Source organism: Aegilops tauschii, chromosome 3 (assembly GCF_002575655.3).
Source record: "Aegilops tauschii subsp. strangulata cultivar AL8/78 chromosome 3, Aet v6.0, whole genome shotgun sequence".
NCBI classification, from domain to species: domain Eukaryota; kingdom Viridiplantae; phylum Streptophyta; class Magnoliopsida; order Poales; family Poaceae; genus Aegilops; species Aegilops tauschii.
Genome location: NC_053037.3, coordinates 311,935,183 through 311,954,717, shown reverse-complemented (window position 1 = coordinate 311,954,717; position 19,535 = coordinate 311,935,183). Strand labels below are relative to the sequence as shown.

The 19,535-nt window shown below is 46.2% G+C and overlaps 3 protein-coding genes across 4 annotated transcripts; 1 reads left to right on the top strand and 2 right to left on the bottom strand.

Moving 5' to 3' along the window:
• Positions 1–233: 233 nt before the first annotated feature.
• On the top strand, positions 234–4,083 carry LOC109746542 (protein tesmin/TSO1-like CXC 2). The gene is made up of 6 exons (XM_020305665.4): positions 234–766; positions 1,814–2,555; positions 2,632–2,899; positions 3,009–3,075; positions 3,182–3,386; positions 3,756–4,083. Exons 2-6 carry the CDS (start codon positions 2,506–2,508, stop codon positions 3,895–3,897), a joined length of 732 nt encoding a protein of 243 aa, XP_020161254.1. The 5' UTR covers positions 234–766; positions 1,814–2,505; the 3' UTR covers positions 3,898–4,083.
• Positions 4,084–4,179: 96 nt separating this feature from the next.
• LOC109746464 (acyl-protein thioesterase 1) lies at positions 4,180–11,676 on the bottom strand. Of its 2 annotated transcripts, XM_020305591.4 has the most exons (13): positions 11,220–11,651; positions 11,015–11,145; positions 9,840–9,937; positions 8,643–8,847; positions 6,612–8,566; positions 6,413–6,521; positions 5,730–5,766; positions 5,459–5,528; positions 5,212–5,316; positions 4,976–5,126; positions 4,803–4,885; positions 4,601–4,694; positions 4,180–4,512 (listed from the first exon to the last, which is right to left on the bottom strand). In XM_020305591.4, exons 5-13 carry the CDS (start codon positions 6,622–6,624, stop codon positions 4,425–4,427), a joined length of 750 nt encoding a protein of 249 aa, XP_020161180.1. In that variant the 5' UTR covers positions 6,625–8,566; positions 8,643–8,847; positions 9,840–9,937; positions 11,015–11,145; positions 11,220–11,651; the 3' UTR covers positions 4,180–4,424. The 2 variants fall into 2 exon arrangements, with proteins under 2 accessions (XP_020161180.1, XP_020161199.1); XM_020305610.4 differs by lacking the exon at positions 11,015–11,145 and having other exon boundaries at positions 8,643–8,870; positions 11,220–11,676.
• Positions 11,677–14,011: 2,335 nt separating this feature from the next.
• Positions 14,012–19,305, bottom strand: LOC109746499 (putative cytochrome c oxidase subunit 5b-like). Its single transcript, XM_020305627.3, has 6 exons — positions 19,013–19,305; positions 18,835–18,926; positions 18,679–18,729; positions 14,701–14,767; positions 14,530–14,609; positions 14,012–14,394 (listed from the first exon to the last, which is right to left on the bottom strand). The coding sequence occupies exons 1-6, from the start codon at positions 19,155–19,157 to the stop codon at positions 14,326–14,328; spliced, it is 504 nt and encodes a 167-aa protein (XP_020161216.1). The 5' UTR covers positions 19,158–19,305; the 3' UTR covers positions 14,012–14,325.
• Between the last annotated feature and the right edge of the window lie 230 nt (positions 19,306–19,535).

Genomic DNA, 19,535 nt, shown 5'->3' with positions numbered 1-19,535 from the left:
TCCTAACATAATTTGGGCGCTTACGTGAAAAAGAAAATTAATTTAGGGTGAAACACCGGTGTAAGCGACTGAGATTGCAACGCACGAGCGCTAGTTTGAGCGCTTATCTGATTTTCTTTTCTTCCGGACGAACGTGTGAAGCGCCCGTCCCTCCAACGCACAAACCGAAGCGTCGACGCCACCGTCCGATCGAACAACGAACCAGCTCTGCCAGCCTGCTACCCACTCAGCTCAGTCCTCATTCAGCTAGCTCTCTCCTCTCGAACTCTCCACACCCTTCTGCACAAGAGACAAGACCATCTCTGCCCGCAAAAAAAAAAAGAGACAAGACCATCTCTCGTCAGATCCAGCGAGTGGGACAAGACCTGCTGGCCGACCTCCCCCACCCTCAGATGGCAGCCACGGAGAACGGCAGCGCGCGGGCGGAGGAGGCAGCAGCCCGCCTCTTCCTCCATGGAGACGAGGCCGGATGGGCTGGCGGCGAGGCTGACGGATAGGAAGAGGGCGCCGTGTGCATGGAGGAGGAAACAGCCGCGTCGCATGGGGACGAGGCCGGACGAGCTCGCGTCGAGGCTGACGGACAGGAGGGGGGAGGAAGCAGTAGAGCAGAGCAGGCAGCAGCCGCGCCTTCCGGCATGGGGACGAGGCCGGGGGAGCTCGCGGTGAGGCTGGCGGACTGGAAGGTAGGAGGAGGCAGCGGCACGCGAGCACGAGGCGTACAGGACGACCAAGCTCATCCTGCATCGCCATCAGGTACGGCGTCGAGGTAATCTCGGTACCCCTCGCTGTACTAATCCCTGAATAATTTATTTGGTTGGTGCTGAGATGCACACATGAAACTATGGGGATTTGTAGGCGCCATGTTCTTTCTGGATAGAACAATACTTGTATGAAGGGAATTTTAATTATCATAGGAGAATAATATTTGGTGATATAAAGTTTTGGCATATTCCAAACTGATTGATCTTGGATTTACATAGTCCTAAAAAGAAATTCGGGGAGTACAACTTGGAATGAGAACAACAATTTATTATCTAAATCATGGCTTTTTGACTTGACAGTACATTGCATTCCACTGGGGATAGTTCCGTATGAACATCCACATCTTGAGAAATTTGAATGGTTGATTTTGTTCTAACCTATACATCTCTAGAGATTTGGAAACTAAGTCCTGGTTATATTGTCCAGTAGCTGTGAATGCATCGCCGACCCTGCGCCACATGCCATCAAATAGCAGAATTTCCGAGCTCATCTTACCCCAACGGCGTTTGATTTGGATAGGTTGTCTTCTTCGATTATCGGTGGTATTTGCGTTATATTCTTCGGCGACTTGATTCCAGTAACCCCGTGCAGCGTTTTCATTGCCAATAACAAAATCTGTGGGAACATTTAACCAAGCATTTATCTAATCAATTCATAAAATGTTGTTAGGCCAAGCTTTACATGATATAGTAACTACTAATAATTTAACAAATGACTTACCAGGCATAGATTATCCTCTTCGGTCCATTGTAAGTGTATGTCTTCGATGTTGGCATGGCCGATATCCATTGAAAGATGTGATGTGTATGAACAAAAACTTGTATCAGATTTGAGTAGGATTGTGCAAGTGTATGAGCAGAAATTTTTGGGATGGGCGTGGAACTGGAACCTGCAACTAGGACTATATATAATGAGATAGCTTTACTGCATGCATGATTTAGTCAGCACTGCATGTATGATTTAGTTAGGCCGATTTAACCGTGTATGACTGAAAGAATGGTTGAAGTAACTTGACATATATTTTTCTAACTTTATCTCACCGTGCTTTCAGGTTTTAAGATTGGGATCTTTGTCCCTGTTGGGCCAGCTTGGCAACCACAAGCATTTCATTTTCACACATATATTTTGTATCAATTCAATTTGTATTGTAAGTATTCAGGTTTCATGCAGATTTATAATAGATAAACAAGCTCTATAGTTTATTGTAGATTATTGTTGTGCGTGAAGAGGAAAGAAAAGGATTATTTGTCCAGCTGCAAAACGAAATCAGCTAAGTTAGTTGAGTAGAGCTGGTTTTTAGCACAACGACCAGCTCAGTTTGTTGAGCAGTTGCCAATTTGTAGCGCTCTAGGTAGCGCCCGCTCCCAGATCCGAACGGAGAAAAAGTCTCGCGTGAGAGAAAAATAGGCTAAGCGCTCGGCGACTGGCTCGACATCGATGCCAGCCCAAATCCTGGGATTGGGGGGGATTTGACCAAATCGGACGGGAATCGAACCCTGGCGCCCGTTGTAAGCGCCCCCGTTGAACATGCCCTAACAGGACCCACCACCTGCAGAGGAAGCTAGAGTCCTGATATCCAGTCCAGCACGTCGTAAGAGACTAGAATTGCATGGACTCTGTCTCTGCGGTTTTATGTTGTATAGGACATCTTTGTTCCTCGAAAACTCCGTGCATCAGACTCGAACAGATCTGCCTCCTACCCCGTCTTCTCCCCTCTGATCTGACCCTTCTTCCTTGGCCGCCATGGACGATTTACCGCACTGCACCTGCGAGAAGACCCAGTGCCTCCAGCGGTAAGCAAGCCACCGGCGACGCCGCCGACGTGCTCTTACGGTCCTCCTCACCGAAACCGCATTCACATGCATGCAGCTACTGCCATTGCTTCGAGGCCTGGGTGTTCTGCGACGAGAGGTGCTCCTGCCAGGGCTGCCGCAACACAGAGGACAACTCCGACGAGGTGGATGAGCGCGCAGAGTGCATCATGAAGAAGAAGCCCGACGCCTTCAAGCCCAAGATCATCGCCGGCGATGGGCCTGGGCTGCAACAGCAGCAGCAGCAGCAAGTGGCAGGGGTGCACGTCAAGGGATGCAACTGCCGCAATTCTGAATGCAAGAAGCTCTACTGCGAGTGCTTCAAGGTACGTACATACTCACGTCTCCTCTGCTTTTATTTGTTTTGCCTTGCATGACTTCATGTGCTGCCGGCGCTCGATCTCATGCTCGATTTGCGGCTGTCTCGAACCGAAGCACGGCGTCGGGTGCAGCGACAAGTGCCAGTGCACAGGGTGCGCCAACACCTTCGGAGTGAAAGGCGGTGAGTGCATCGATCGCCACACATCTATTCTCTTCTACTTTCATTTATTTTATACGTAGCATTATACATTTATGCTCAGTCGTGTTCTCGCATGATCAATTGGCAGCGGCTCAACAAGCACATAGTGACAGTCCTGAAGGAACATCTGGCGGCTCCGGTGAAACACTTGCCCGTTCGAATGGATCGTCCGCAATCGTCAACGACGACATGGCTTCTCAGTCCACAGAAGCAAGCATCATGGACGATATCCACATCCCAAGCGAATTGAGTGACATGGATGTTGATCTTGGTCCACCAAATCAAGCCTTGGGGTGAGTTCTATTTTCAACATCCTCGTCAAATGCCATCTACTCCTGTGCTACTGCTATGCCGAACGGAGTGAAATTTCAAAAGATAAGAAAAAAATCGAATTGGTAGGTTTTGGCAATAATATGAAGAGGAGAGCAATAAAGATGGGCCAATGTTGCCAACAAAAATCCCAATCGTTGCCAAATTATGATCCAAGTTACCAGACTTTGCCGCAGCAAACTTTTTCATGAACGGTTTGATGTGATAAGTCTTCTTTGTGATGTATTTACACCTGCTCCACGGCTTGGTTTATTTCATCAGACCAACATGCAAATGACAGTTTACGGTATATGGGATGTGTTAGCATTATAATCATGTGTTCCTTTGTGCAGTGACGACGGCCTCGAGGACATCGTCTTCAATCATTCAGACTTTCACCACAATGTTGATCCCCAAACACATGAGGGGTTCGCAAAGCAGGGCGCTGGATCGCTGAGCAATGACGCAAACTCCCTACTACAGCAGGGCCCCTAAAAAACTGACACTTGTAATCTCCACCTTGGCAGCCAGATCAACAGATTCGGTGGAAGTTGATCTTGATGAAGCTGATGATCAACCTAAAACCATACACCACTTGAGATTTGCTCAGTATATGTTATTATCTTCCAAATAGCCACAAATTAGTATATATATGGTTATTATCTTCCAAATCTTTTCCCTGAGAATTTTATGAATCTCTCTGGTGTGTTTTGATGATGATATGACGTGACGTGAAAAGTCTACACTGGACTGATGTAGAAGTAGAACACAAGCATATATTAAAAGCGATCGTCATAAATTACTGGTGTGGTCAATCAAAACAAACAATATAACTGGGGTACAACTCTTACTAGTACAAATATAAGTGTAACATGAAATTCAGTAGTGAGGACTTATATATCAACACATGCCGGTCGTGATCTCTTCATATGATTAACCTATATATATCAACCTTCTCCTCTATAGTGTCAATACTTTTCTCTCATGTTATGTGTCAGCCACCAAGGCACAAGCTTCTCCACTTAGCCGCAAGAGCGATCAAGCCCGAGCCTTGCCCTGAGCCACTTGGAGACATCGTCCACTTCCTCAGGGATGGTGTGATGGCCCAGTCTGCACAAATGACATGATGTTAGTACTACTAAATCTCAGAAGAAAAATAATGATCATGTGGAAAATTGTGCATGTCCATCTGTAGTACCCGTTGTAGGCTTTGAAATTCAGGTACGAAAAGCCCGAATTCCGCAGAAACTCGGCCGACCTCTCGCCGTTCCTGTACGTGACTACCTCATCGCCTGCAGGAACACAGAGAAGGAAATGAACCATTTTTAGTACTAGTGGATTTTACAATTCAGAAGAGATTAATTCAGCACATGGACTGCAAAAAAAATAGCAATGCTAACCTCTTCCATGGCCAAGCATTATCGGCAAGGCAGCAGCCCTCCTGAAAGCAGTCTGTGAGCTCTCAATCTTGGTCCTCAGGGCCCTGAACGATATTCGTATATGAGCTTAACAGATGCCAATATACTGTATCAATAACATGACTGTTTTTTCGTCAAAAATATCAGTGTCAGACCTGGAGCAGGGAAGCCAGCCGCTCAACCCAATAATAGCGCTGAGGGTAATAGGGTACGCAACACCGTTTGAGAACCTTCCATGAGCATAACATGCGGCAGAGTGGAGCGCAGTGGCGGCTCCCATGCTGAAACCGCCTATCCCAAGCCTCACTGGAGATGGTGCGCTATTAGCATTAGTACATACTAATTTTTATTCGCTAAATGAATGTGGTACATGTAGAAAAAATCAGATTACCATCAGAGGGCTCGGACGATAGCAGGTTTGCTATGTGTGCGGCGGATGCGTCCAGCCCTTGGACGTCGTCGGGGCCGTCAACCGAAGTCTCCTCCACATCGAACCCTGTTTCATTTCATTTCAGTATGCAATGCAATGCAAAGATGGTCATTTCTGTCCCAGAAACCGGCTATAAAAACTGGGTGGAAAGCAAAGCTGCAGCCAAGCCATATCCCATATATGTAATTGATTAGGCTGAGAGGCTTACATGCAGTACATGGGAATCCACCGAAGGCCGCTACGGGCCGCGTTGGCGCAGTAGGGCAAATCCATTTGACCTGCACGGAGATGCACGAGGCCGTTAAACTTAAATACAGTAGTTATTCTGAAGAGGATAACTGAGCTTGAGAGTTCAGATAAGCTTCATTAATTAATTAACTAATCCGAAGATAACAAGAATTAGCTATACATATACTACTGATGTGCTCAGGGGAAGAGGAGGAATTAGGAATAGGATTGTAGATGGGTGTTCAACTTACATTATCCAACGGGAGATTGCCCAGCACCTGGGACCAGCTGCACAAGACGAAAACCGTGGAAAAGGAACAAATTAGGTCTACATAAATAAATTATTAAAAATGAATGAGATAAAAAGTATTGCAGCTAGTCATCAACTTGTGCAGATATACTATAAATTTTACTTCACGTTCCTCTTGCAAAACATGTACTTGCATATATTCGACTGACTGAATGACGCGTGTGTACAAGTACTCCATCAGAAAAGAAAAGCGGTGGGGAATAAGAGACAAGTGAGAAGTGAGGAAGGAATAATCGATGTGTGCTGGTTCTGGTTGTGGCATATGACAAAATGGGTCGACCCCCAACCCATGCATACGTGCCTTCACACTTCCGTGGTGTGGTGTCGTGTCGTGTCGTGTGTCTAACTAGCTAGCTAGGTCGCATGCATTCAGACAAGAAGCGGCTCAAGCCTGTGCTTGTATCTCTAGTACGTACTACATATCTAGCGAGTATATGTTCCTACTGAGGACAACAGGAGCTAGTAGTTGATTTGCAGCTGAGCTTGGAAGATCACATGTCACTCATGCCTCTCGGAAGAAAATCAATTCAAAACCAAGACAAAAACAAACAAAACAGAGCAGAGCAGTGCAGTGCAACATGGAGTATGTATGTATGTATGTATCCAGTAAGTATGGAAAGGAACCTGTTTCCGTTGTCGCCTATGCCGTGGAGCCAGACAATGGTGGCCAGGTGCCTCCCCTTGGGCCTCACCACATAGGTCCGGCCGTACTCTCGACGGACACCGCGGGCGCCTGCAAACCATCAGCAAGCAGCACCCATCTTACTGAAAACCGAGTCACCGTGGAAGAAGCACAGCAAGACAAGTGACGTACAGTACGTACCGGAGGAGCTCATGCTGGTCACGTACGTACGCACGCACGCACGCACGGTGATGGATCGACCGATCGATCAGGTGAGCTGGTCTGCTGGTGGTGGGAGGGACTGGGAGAGAAGAAGAGAGAGAGCGCGCGCGCTAATTCTTGCCCGGATGCTAAGTGAAGGAGGCATGCAGAGGTATTTATAGAGAGCCCCGCCCCGGATGGCCGACGCGTGGACGGCAATCCAACGCCCGCTTGCCGTCGCCTTCCAATTCGTTGGGCCCGCCACATGACGCACCAGCGAGTCAGCTCTTTCCTCTCGCTCAGCGCCACCACGACGCACCACGCACGGCGCTCGGCTCCAGAGCCACCCAAATGAAATCGCCTCTCTCGTTCGCAGGATTCTGAAAACGCGGGAACAGAAGAAAAAAAAACATAGGATCGGAATCTCATCTTCATCCTATTCCCTCCGTCCCATAATATAAGAACGTTTTTGACACTAGCGTAGTGTTAAAAACGTTCTTATATTTTGGGACAGAGGGAGTACAATTTTTGATTGTTTGATTGCATCATAGAGAAAATAAATGATTCTTTGAAAGAGGTTTGAGTGAGTGCTAGAAGAAATCTTATGGGAAGTAGTAGTACCAAAAAATCCTTAGGAAAAATTCCTACCATATGATTCAATCCTATGAATTAAACAACCAACATAGAAAAAATTCATAAAGATTCTAATCCTCAAAAGTTCCTATGAAAATCCTTTGAATCACAGGAGCCCTAACTTCCGGTTGCATTTTTTCTACTGCTCCAAAATACAGTACAAACATGGGCGTACGTAATAGTAATCCCTCTGGCCCAGGTCACAGCAGAATATATGCATCCTTTTCTTGGCAGTGGAGAGGGAACCCAGGTATATATAGAAACATTACTTAGGACCCTTTTTGCCAATTCCTAACCATTTTTTTTATCTTGACAAGGCGTTGTAATGTCCACTGGTTTGGCCTCACAAATCCAGAGATTATATATGTATAACATCAGTGCAAATAACAAGGAATAAGCATAAAACACTTATTTCTTTTCTTTCCCCCAAGAAAATACACATAAACTAAAGGCGATTAATTTCTCACACTCTCAGTGCTAAAGGAAGATTCTTCTGAGAGAAACCCCCATATTTTGCAGGAAAAGGCTAAACATTTGGCACCTATTCTGCGTGACAGGCTAGTCGTTTCCGCATTATCAAAACTGCGATCAAAAGCACCAACGCAACTATTGGTACTAGTATTATTATTGCACGGCGACTCGGAAACTATTGGTATCTTCTTCTTTTTTTATCAGAGAACTATTGGTATTTTCACTAGTGTTTAAAGCTGAGTTAAAAAAATATCAGTATTTTCAGTACAATTTAGGACACGGAACTGAAAATAAAAAGTCAGCCTTTTTAGTAGAATCTAAGGTGCGATTCGACACTGTACCGGAAGAAAAACAATCACAGAGTAAATGTCAAGTATTTTCAGTTTAAAGCGCAGTTTGACACTGGTCTGAAACTCAAGAAATAAAGTATGCAGAGTAGAATTCAAAACGCAGTTCAGCACTGGACCGAAACTCTGAAAATAAAGTATTTTCACAAGAATTTCAGGCGCCATTCAGCATGGAACTGAAACTCTAGAGATCATAATGACAGGTGATAAGCATAAAGAGGCTTCTGGAGAAAATACTAAATTTAGCACAAAAATGAAACACACAGCAGCTTTTTTTTGCAGCGGGCTTTTTCCTACTATTGTAAATGCACGGTGGCACATGAATTATCATTATTTTCAGTAAAAAATTAAGGCGCAATTAGACGCGGAACTTAGCTCAAGAGGTTCAGATATGGCAAGTGGTACTGCCTCATTTGCTTGGCAGATACAGTGTAGAATTCTGCAGACTGCAGCAAGGAAGATTCCAGAAATATCTTTGAGGTATGGACAGTGAAGGTATTGATTCTGCAGTACAGCAAAAAGAACAGCTCAACACAAGCATGTAGTACAGGTCAGTGATATAACTGACAGTAACAGGTACCTGTAAAATTGTGCATTGAGAGGAACTACAAGAATCCGTGTCGAAGAATTTTTGAACTTTTGCTGCTTTTCCTCCGTGGTAATTACATCTCCGTTATAAAATCTCATCACATTTACACTACCGATCGGCTGGAATATTCCTCAGCAGCATCATTTTCCCCCATTTGAGGTCAGCTTTGCATAACAAACTCTGCTATTGTCGGGTTCTGCTAGCAAGAAAGGGATGCCACTTTTACAAATGGCGCAGGGTAGCTTTCAGAATTCAGAATAGTGGTAGGCTTTGATCCCCTCTCGACGATCCAAATTTATAAGGGATTAAATAAAGCCCTAAGTCAAATCTAAACTAACCGCCAAGGGTTTGTGATAGCAGAATAATGCGGAGGATTTTCACCTAATTTTGCTTCTTCTGTCAGTGCACTACATACAGAAGGAATCATATGCACTAGCTCTGCATTTTTCTATCCACTGAGGTTAACTACATGGGGGGACAGCTCAGGCTAAAATATGTGGGCTAAATGTGATTTTTGTCCCTACCTTGCCCCAGAGAATAGGAGCCGCAGAAGGGCTGTGAAGTTCTGTTATAGATACATGGTTATGAACTACCTAAGCTTTACTCCTTGCTAGAGATTATAGGCCATGATTGTGTTGTGTCATAGGCCTTGGAGACTGCATATTCCTTATTTAGCACATATTTCTTCTAATTTCATACACTCATCCTTCAAAGACTTCACAAAAGACTGCATTCACAAAGTTCTGTTGAAAGAATATATTCTGAAAACTAGGCTGCACAAGTGAAATGTCGACAGTTGTCTTTACCCAAAAGTTCACACATTTTGTCGGCTACTAGGAACAGGAAACAATTTGTTTTTTCAGTTGTGTGGAACATCCGGTGTGACTACAAACCTAGTAGATGTACATATGGTTTTTTTATGACATGATAGCTTTCTTAGTAAACATCACCGTTTCACATATGACATATTTCGATAAGATTCAGAACCGTGCTGGTTTCAAGTAAAGCTTCTGATGCCAAAGTAAACAGGAGGATGTAAATTATTTCATCCCTACGACTGTCTAGAAGCCATGATTTTTCGCAACACTTCTTGCACAGTACTACATATGATATTTTATCTGTTTATGTGTGTCTGAAATAAATAACAAGACACTACATACTCATGCTGCAGCACAGTGTATTTCTTACATGGAATATTTCTTGCAGGGAATATTTCTGAATTCTGAATTACATTCCCACGAGCAGCGAATGTCGTTAGGTACGGTCCCCTAACTGATCACCTCCCACTGAATTAAACAAGGTAAAGAACAATGAATTACTGTTTGAACTGAGTCCACATCAAGTCCTAATTAACAAAAGCCAGAGACCACAATGCAACAAGGAATGATGCATAAATAAAGAGACATTTGAGGCCACCAATTTCCCAGTAAAGAATAATGCCATCTAAATACTCAAAAGCCTCCAGTGGGTTGCAATCGCCACGATCTCACGTGAAATTCTTGAGTAGCCCGTTCTGTACTGTCTTTTACTAGTTAAATTTGTTGTTTTATTATTTTCTATAAATTCGTACTAGTGAATCAATGTTTACACTTTGAGGCTTTTGAAAGCGTTTTTGGAAGGAAAAGGGTATTGAAATTTTTAGTGCAGAACTTGTCCTATGACGAATCTTGAATAATCTGGAACATAAGTCGTTGTTTGACAAATGTACTTGCATATGAAGTAAAAATAGAATATGAGATCAAAAGCTACAAACATAATACTTTTAACTTTAAATCAAGCTTTCACGTGAGTACGTGTAACAAAGTTTCAAAAAAAAAGAAGGGATATTATTCTGTCCATGGCTGCAGCCACTCTATGTTCCCTTTTGGCGCCACATGTTGTCAGCATTCCACGAGTTTAATCTACAGACAGAAAGCTGACATTACAGGCTTCATTTCTTGTTGCAGCAAATTGTTTGTCTGGGTGCACTGGATTGGCAAAAGGGACCAGACAGAATATGATGATGATATATGGATGAAATAATAAATATATCGTGTGCTTTTCTTAACATGGAAGAAACTGTGCTGTGCGTGTGTGCACAGCTCCATTACCTCCTGACATATTCGAAAGCAAAGGGGGCGGAATTTTATCTCTTGAGTTTCTGGTATGGCTTCTCTTCCCAAAAAGAAAAAGGTTTCGACATGATATGCTACAACTTCATACCATGTTGCAATGTGAGGCTATTTGCAAAAAATGAAAAGTAGGCAACATGATATGCAGCACGAGATTCCGTGGGAATTTCTCGTGTTTCTTTCCGCGGCCATTTGCTGTTAATCTGAACCAGCGGCGCACTAGCTCAAATCTTACGGAACATGGGAACCGACCCAAGCATAATGATCTTCTTCCGTCTCCCCTTCTTTTTCTTTGTGGAAACACTCGGACGATGGCATGGTGTAAAATGCCAGTGCAGACGAACGGTGCACGTACTGGCACCGGCGGAAAAGTTGATGCATGCCTGCCTCAGCAGCTGTGAAATCAGAGTGTGCTGTGATGGTGATCGACAATGACAAGCTCGCAGGATGAACGTACCTCGCGGGCATCCCATCCGTGGGCTGGAAAGCGGAAAAGCCGGGCCAGGGAGGAATAACATCGAACAGCTAGACGGCACTGTTGGTGAAACGGACGAACTACGTAGGAGAAGACGGCTGCGGCCCGATATATTCTCCATTTTCATCTCCGAGTTGAGAATGGGAGGGCCCCTGCTGCCTAGGCAGGAATCCATGTGTGCGCGCGTGTCGCCGTCGTCTTCGTCGCCGCCGCGGCAGCCGATCTGGTCCGGTGGATAGGCGGGCAGGGGCAGGGCATTTCATTTGCTCTCTTCTACGGCCGCCGTTGGCCTGGAGCTAGGGGCGTACCTTTTCCTTTTACGGGCAGCGACCGCTGCCAAATTCAGCGGCGCCGTCGCACTCGACTGGCTTGTCCACTCCACTCGCTCGGCATCGGTTCTCGCCGTTTCCCTTCGGAGATTCACCACGGCGCCAACGCCATTTGTTGGACATCCGACGTGTGTCCGTACTTGGTGCCATCTCATCTTGCGTAGTACGTAGCGAGTTCCGAGTCCCCTTTTTCTTTTTCTTTTTATAGACCCGTGGATGGTAAAATGGGTAGGGTACGGTGCGGGTACAGCAATCTTATATTCATACCCACGTTTATTATGGGCGTAAAATCATACACATACCGCACCCCTCAGGTAAATATCCATGCCCATGCCCATACTCTAAGCTCAACGCAACGTCAATGGGTGGTGGTGTAATTGCTAGTCCATTCTGTGATGGAAACAATAACTACCGAGAGGTTTCTATGATTGGGGAATTGGTTGTCGGGAGGAGGATAGGGTGAGAAATGAAGCTTATTATATACAAAGACTATGTAGCTTAGTGTTTATTACACTTGTGACCCATCGATAAGATAATCAAATAGGGTTTGGGCATACCTATGGCCACAAAATCATACTTATGCCCTGCCCACGAATAGTAGGGTAGGGTTTGGGCACTGCCCATGGGCACAAAAATGTGCCCATACCCTACCTATGCGGGTCGTATACCCATGAGTATCCATGCTCATGGATAAAATTATCATCCTTGTATACCACTCAAACCGTCCGATCGAACCGGTAAAAAAATCCAACCCACCCGGGCTTCTCAAACCGGACTCAAACCCGCCCGGGTTGTCCGGCACCCCTCATATCCAGCACAAATCTAAAGCGAATATGGGGCGGTCCGGGCGCGGCCACAACATGGAACTGACGTTGGGATCCCACATGAAATCACTCGAAAACCCAACGGTCTGACGGGCGTCTCCTCTAGAGGGTGTGAACAGCGCGTGGTGCCGTTCCCATTCATCGCCTGAGGGCCAAAGTCCTGCTATTTAAGCTGGAAAGAGAGCCCCAACCCTGGCCACATCCACTTCTCTCCCTCTCTACGTCGCCAGCCCGAGCCACATCCACTTCCATCCCTCTCCGCTCGTCGTCCACGACAACCATGGCCCGGCAGAGGGTGACCACCTATGCTATGTTGATGTCACCCGACGCCTCCAGTTGCTCGAGGAGATCCGGACTAGGCTTGAAGCCCGTATCCCAGCCGGCATGCCTCCGGACTTGCCAAAGCCGGAGGAGGAGGAGCAACAGCTGGAGGCAGAGCAGGGGCCCCTCAGCCAATGGAGGGGGCGAAGGCAGAGGAGGAGGCGGAGCCGGCTACGGGCTTCGCCATGGAGGACGTCATGGCGGAGTTCGAGGTCACCCAAACGGAGGAGGCGATGGAGCAGACCGCCATCCTGAAGTCCATCCAGTCCGAGGCTGCGGTGGAGGCCAACCGGCGCTTCCTCTGCCAGCGAAGGGCGGAAATCAAAATCTTCGCCTCTAGTGATGCTGACGATGAGCCAAAGGTGTCACAAACAGACATCTACCATGTGCCCGGCACGGAGATAGTGGGCATCTCCAATGAGTAGTGTGGGATAGTACGTAGGTTTTTATTTTGCATTGTATGAATTTGAGGTATCAACTTTGAGGTGTTTGGATGCAACGGATGAATTTGGAAGTGTGATAGGTCATTGTCAGCAAATGCGTCTGAATCTGTCCGCGGGCTTTTAAGGACCCGGATTTGGCATCCTCAGCTGTAGATGCTCTGAGTTGATGTGTTTGGTGGTATGATGAAATGTACAAAATTATTGTTTACATTTAGTTAATCCTCTTCTTCTGGAATAGCTGAGGAGTAATGAAACCCAAGCAAGAAAAACCGAGGAGCAATGAGATACTTGACGGTCTTTGAAGGAATGATGATCAGATGGTGATGAAAAGAGAACGGAGCAAAGATAATGATCAAAGCGACCCTCTCTTCCAGGTCTGCTCATTGGTAGAAACTTAGAAACCCAACTTGCCATGCAACACATCTTACTAGACCGACGAGGAAAAGACTTTTTGCCGAGAGTTCACAGCATATTGAGTGAAAAGTTGGAGCTGGACATTTATGCAGCTTATTATGTTATGAGCTTGGGTTGGCAAACCTCGCACTGCAAAGATGTCGCCAATTCTTTCTTTCACCACAAACATTACATCAACTAACTTTTCCCGGAATCGACAATTCTTACGTTTACCACAAACGAACGTTACAATTCACTAACATTTCCCTATGTAAGACAGGATATCTAAAGGGAATGGTATTTTATCTCAAAAGCTAAGTGCTCATTCATACTCTCCATCTTAACCAAGGGTCAGTCGAGGCCATTTTGAGAAAACAATTGCGATGAAACGGTACAGGGTAGAGAGTGATATTATACATACTCGTTAGCAAGGCATGGGTGAGAAACTGTTAATTTAACAGACATTTTGCAAACTGCACAACATAAATTCTTGCATGATTGAATTGGTCAGGTCCATCACACCCGATGGCCACTCAGTAGCAAAAGTAAAAATTCTCTGCAGTCATCTCTTATTTGATGATGCTCCATAAGACATGCACTGGACAAATCTGAAAAGAGTTTTGTTTCCACAAAAAAACCTAAGGCGAAAACTACCGCCTGCTTGATGGCCAAATGTATATTCATAAACAAGGATGCCGTGGAGCAGTCTGGTGCTTAGAACGCGTAAGCGAAATCATATGCCTCATAAAATTCTTATTTTCAGAACCACGAGGCATCCTTAGTGGTGATGACCATCATCATCATCATCATGCCCATCTGGATTTCCACCATCACCAATGACCTTAAGCTGCATAAATCAAGCAGCAAAACACCTGTTACAAAACCTAATACACCAACATAGCTTGGCAGCTGATGCTATGTTTTATCAAGACAAACTAGCCATCAAATGCATATACTGAATTAAAATTAATACGTGAATTACCACAAAGTATTGTGAGCAGACTGGGCATTCATGTGGCTCATCTTTTTTCAACCAGAACCATATGACGTCATGCTCATCCTCTGCAAATAAACCAACCACAATAAGTGTTATACAATCCTTGCCACATCTAGCAGTTTAGAGCTCAGATGAACCAGTTCCACAACAGCGTACCTCCTTCATCACCAGGGCAACCTACTATTCTCTTGTCAAAATAGGACTCAATGACGGCCGGTGCCTCCTGCGGGTACATAATCAAAGCGAAATGAACAATATGGGAGAGAACTTGCACTGAAGTTGACAAGAAACAATGGATCGATTCCTTAGGTTCTGAACTTATAGTCAAACAATATTTTATCTTCTACAGAATGAAGAATGCATCCACATACCATAACCACCATGGCAATGCAATGGAAACTGCAACTTAAAAATTCTGGAACAGTACAAAGACACGCACACAAAAGGAATATAGAGAACTTGTCAGTTCCCACCTTCCATCAACGAAAGAAAACAGACAAGGAAAAGGCAGACAAACATCAAAGTATAGATTAAAGGTCAAGTGAACACACAGAATTAGCAGATAGAGTAAAAGGAATCTGCGACACGAGGTCAGCATGGCCCATCCCCCAAATCTAACATATTTGTAGTAAATTCATGGAAGGTGTCTGAATATGCACTTAAGTTCTGGTAAAGTCTGAACTGACGGAAAATGGATTTGCATAAACACTCAGATGCAATTCACTCAAAAGCCTAATATCTCTCTAGTCCCAGGTTACCTGAATTACACAACATTCAAGTTTGCAATGCAACACCATAGCTGCCAAATTCACAGTTCGTGATTCACGATCGTCATTTTATCTGAATCGAGTTCAATCTTCAATGGGGGTTTACAAATCGAATATGAGATCCATAAATCACGAGGTAGGGTACATGGTCATGCAAACACCAAACAGATATCCACAGAAAATTCTATCTCCATAATACAAATAAATCACAGAAAGATGCAGCTATAATAGTAATAATGCGTCTCTCTCACGCAGCCTCCGTTCGATTCCATTGCTGTCTGCATTTTCCCCTCTTCCCTACCTCTCTGAGATCCAGCCACCTCTGCTCGTCTCTCTCTGAGCGCTCATTGCCCCCCCCCCCCCCCCCCCCCCAAGTGTCCCTTCAACCAAACCAGTCCTTCGTTGCCACTACTGCTTCATCCAGAGAACAGAAGAGTGCTGTTTCTTGCGCTAAGGAAAAGAAAAGAGTTAGGGGAGAGGGAGCCACTGCCACCAGTGCTGCCAAGGTGGCTTGGGTCGTTGTTACTGTTCTGAATTCTGTTTCTGTGGAGCTTGCAGTGTGCTATTGCAATGTGTCATGTTCGCTAGAATATTTGTGTGTGTGTGTGTGTGTGTGTTTGTGCTTCACTGTGATCAATAAAACACAATTTTCAGTTCAAGCCATATATACCTCTGTAATTGGGTCATCAGCCCCAATTTATGTGGGTCACGTAACCGTGTTCAGAACTAGCTTACCGTACACACTGCGATTAGGGTGTGTTTGGGTGATGCCCACACCAGCCTTACCAAATGTTGGCATGAGTTGGCTTGCCAATTTTTTGGCCAAGGAATTCCTCGCCCTCATTTGGCCAACTATTTGGCAAAAATCTGTGAGAGGGAGGGGTGTACACCCATTGGTAACCAAAATTTCAGGCAACAAAGCAAACAATAAAAAAAATAGGCAACCAATAATTTGGCAGGGCTAGTCTGGGCAGCAAACCAAACAGACCATTAGTGATCCGGTTTCTTGTCCTGGATTCCTGGTAACTATGGTTTACCCTGTGTAATCAACAAAATTTGGCACGGCATGTTCCATTCTGGAAATAGTAGATATAAAATATAACATCACAACTCACATAACAGAAAATATGCATCAGTGGGCTTGCAGTAAGAGCCTTAAGAGATTTACAAGGACATATTATGACGGGTATTCACAGCCTTCTGTTTGGAACAGAAAACAAGCTGTCAGACTAAAGCTGAGTTTTCATACAAGTCATGACTGTAGAAACTGTACTGGCTGGGGGAAACATTATTAACTCTTATGTTATGACCGTATGAGCCAGGAGTAAGGGCATGTTCAGAGTTCTCTAGTGCCACGAAATCCTCAACTCCTGCTCCCAATTTTGGAATCTCACTCCTCGTACGAAAACGCCGAGCGCTGTTCCGTTCGGTTGCCTCGTTCCGGCTCCCGGTTCGTGGCATGGGCTGACAGCCTGATAAAATAGCGAGCATAATTGGTTTGGTGTCAAAAATAGGCATGCCAATGTTTGGCATTGTGCCAAATATTCGCTACTACTTGGTTGGTTACCGAGTTGTCTTGCCTATCTCACATAAAGTTTCCAATATTTGGCAAGTCTTGGTATTGCCAATATTTGGCAATTCCAACATTTGGCTAGCCAAATATTGGCAGCAAACCAATCATGCTCAGCATCTCCCGGTTCGTGGTATGGGCTAGCAGCCAAATAAAATAGCATCTGGCATCTTCGGGGCAGATGGCCGGCCAGAGCTTTGAGCCAAACAACTAGCATCTCCCTGAATTCTCTATCTTCCAGAACTTTCTGATAAAAAAAAGGAGAACTACCGTCTCCACCTCCGACCTGTCCTCCCCTCATGAGAAAACCCAGGGGCATATATTTCCGGCTCCCGCAGGCAGGCTGCTGCACAAGCAGCTCCTCACGATAGTCGACTCCACCTCCGGGCTCGTCATCACCGCCGCGACAGCCACCACTCACAGAGCCGGATCCGCCGCGACCGTGCTCACCAACGTCTGTTGCGGCCCCACTCCTAACCGGGACCTCCAGCCTCATGGCCGCTTCTTAACCGGGCCCTCCAGCCTCGTGTCGACTGTTCTGAGCCCTCGTTCGCCAAGGTGCTCGCTGTGCACGGGGCCTTCCACAGGGTGGCGAAGGGTGAGGCTGGGGAAGGACTCCGACAGCAGGAACTTTGATGCTCCTGGCTGGAGAAACCGGCGAGGTGACGGAGGAAACTACTGCTGGCCGTACAGCTTGTGTGGTCGGTGCATTCAATTTGCAGCCTGAGCGCCACCTAGGAAGGTTCTGCACAGGGAGGATCGTCAAAGATGCCTCAGAGCTCCAGGAATGATTTGCCGGCAGCGATGGCTGCCCTCGGTGCTGACACACTGGCGTCCTCGGCCATGGTGTGAAGAGCAAGGAGAGGGGGATGAGAGGGAGAGATCTGTGGCGTGGAGTAAGTGGAGGCAGAGGGGTTTGGTTCACATCACGGGTGGGGAGTGAAAGCGAAATACGTTTTCCCACTTATCGGCGGGACTGTGGGTAATATTCTCCAACAATGTGAACCGCTGCTCCATATACCCCAATTTCTGGTGCTCTGCGATTTTGTACTGTGGGACCTCTGTGCTCCACAGATCTCACTCCGTGTAGCTGGACCGTCCAGGCAGGCCCTGCCTGCGGAGTTGGCAGATCTGCGAACCGGAGGGTTGCCAAACAGGGCCCAACAGCTTTTGAATTACACTGCTTAATAGTGTAAACAAATCAAGTTTTCAGCCCATTATATCTATATCTATACATATACACACACACATATGCAACTGCAAAATGCATAAGATTAATGAGCCAGTACTTAATGCATTAACAAAAGAAGTTTAAGGCAACAGAGATCCTTCTAATGTAGCAATTTCCAGTGAAAAAGGTTTACAGCCTTTGTCATAACACGTAAAATCACATGAAGAAGGTTTACACCCTTGGTCATAAATCACAAATTAACCAGCAAAGGCAGGGGTAAATAATGATCAGTTGACCGAACAGCATGAAATGACCATTGATGCTATGGTAGACAGGGAACAAGGAAAGATTAAACACAGCAGCCATTAGATAGAACACCCACGAGTTTCTACACAGATGGATGATGGCATATTGATGAACTGCGTGCATAGACAAATCTCCAAAGTGCATCAGGACATCACAGAACATTACTGGAAAGATACATGCACGATACATCCCAATCAATTCATTAAACTACCAATCAATAAATTAGACACCAAAGTGCTCAGAACAAGCGTGTATGATCCCATTCAAATATTAAGATCAAATAACAGACAGCCAAGATAAACCTAGTATCGACACCTCACCTTGGTACCAAAGGGACCGACAGGAGGATCCATGTCAAAGCGCTTCTTCCCCTGCGAAACCACAACCAGATCGAGAAATTACAGCCCATTCCAAGAACCCAACCAAACGGGGTACTCCAGCCGGAATCTCCAAACCCAAGGCCCAATCCATCTCACCTGGAGCTCCGCCTCGAGCTCCTCGCGCTCCAACCCCGTGGCTATGGGCATGACGTCCTCCACACTCGTCCCTGCCGCCGCCGGCTTGTCCGCTGCAGAAACACGCCAATACACCAGTCGATCAGCGCCAGGAACCGCCAGGACAACGAGATCTGGGGAGGGGGCAGTCGGGCCTTACCGGAGAGGAGGGGCCCAGTGCGGCGGAAGGCCGCGACCGCCGTGGAGAGGGGAGCGGCCCGGGCGCTGGCCGGGGAGGGGGCCGCGCCGGCTGCGGCGGCAGCGCGGCGGAGGGCGGGGGCTAGGGTTTGGAGGCGGCGCCACATGGTGCGTGCGTGTGCTCTCAGGTCACGGCGGCGGCCTCCTCGGGGGAAAGGGAAATGGAGTGGGGACGCGAGCGAGAAGGAAGGGCAGGCTCGATTTGATCTGACCAGAGAGGGAGGAGGAGGTCAAGGACAAGAGGAGGGTATGCGGCCTGCGGGGGGACGGTGCGTCGAGGTCCGTGCGGGCTGATGGACGGACGGGATCGAAGGTTGGACTGTGAAATGTGGGGAGAGTGACAAGTGTTCGAGCTCGCAGTGGCGCCGCCTCTAGCGTACCACCTAAGGAGAGTTGCCTGAAAAAAACCTACTCCCTCTTTTTATAGGGCTTATTTCAAAATTTTAGTTTTTCTATTTTATAAGGCTCAATTTGGTTGTTTTTCA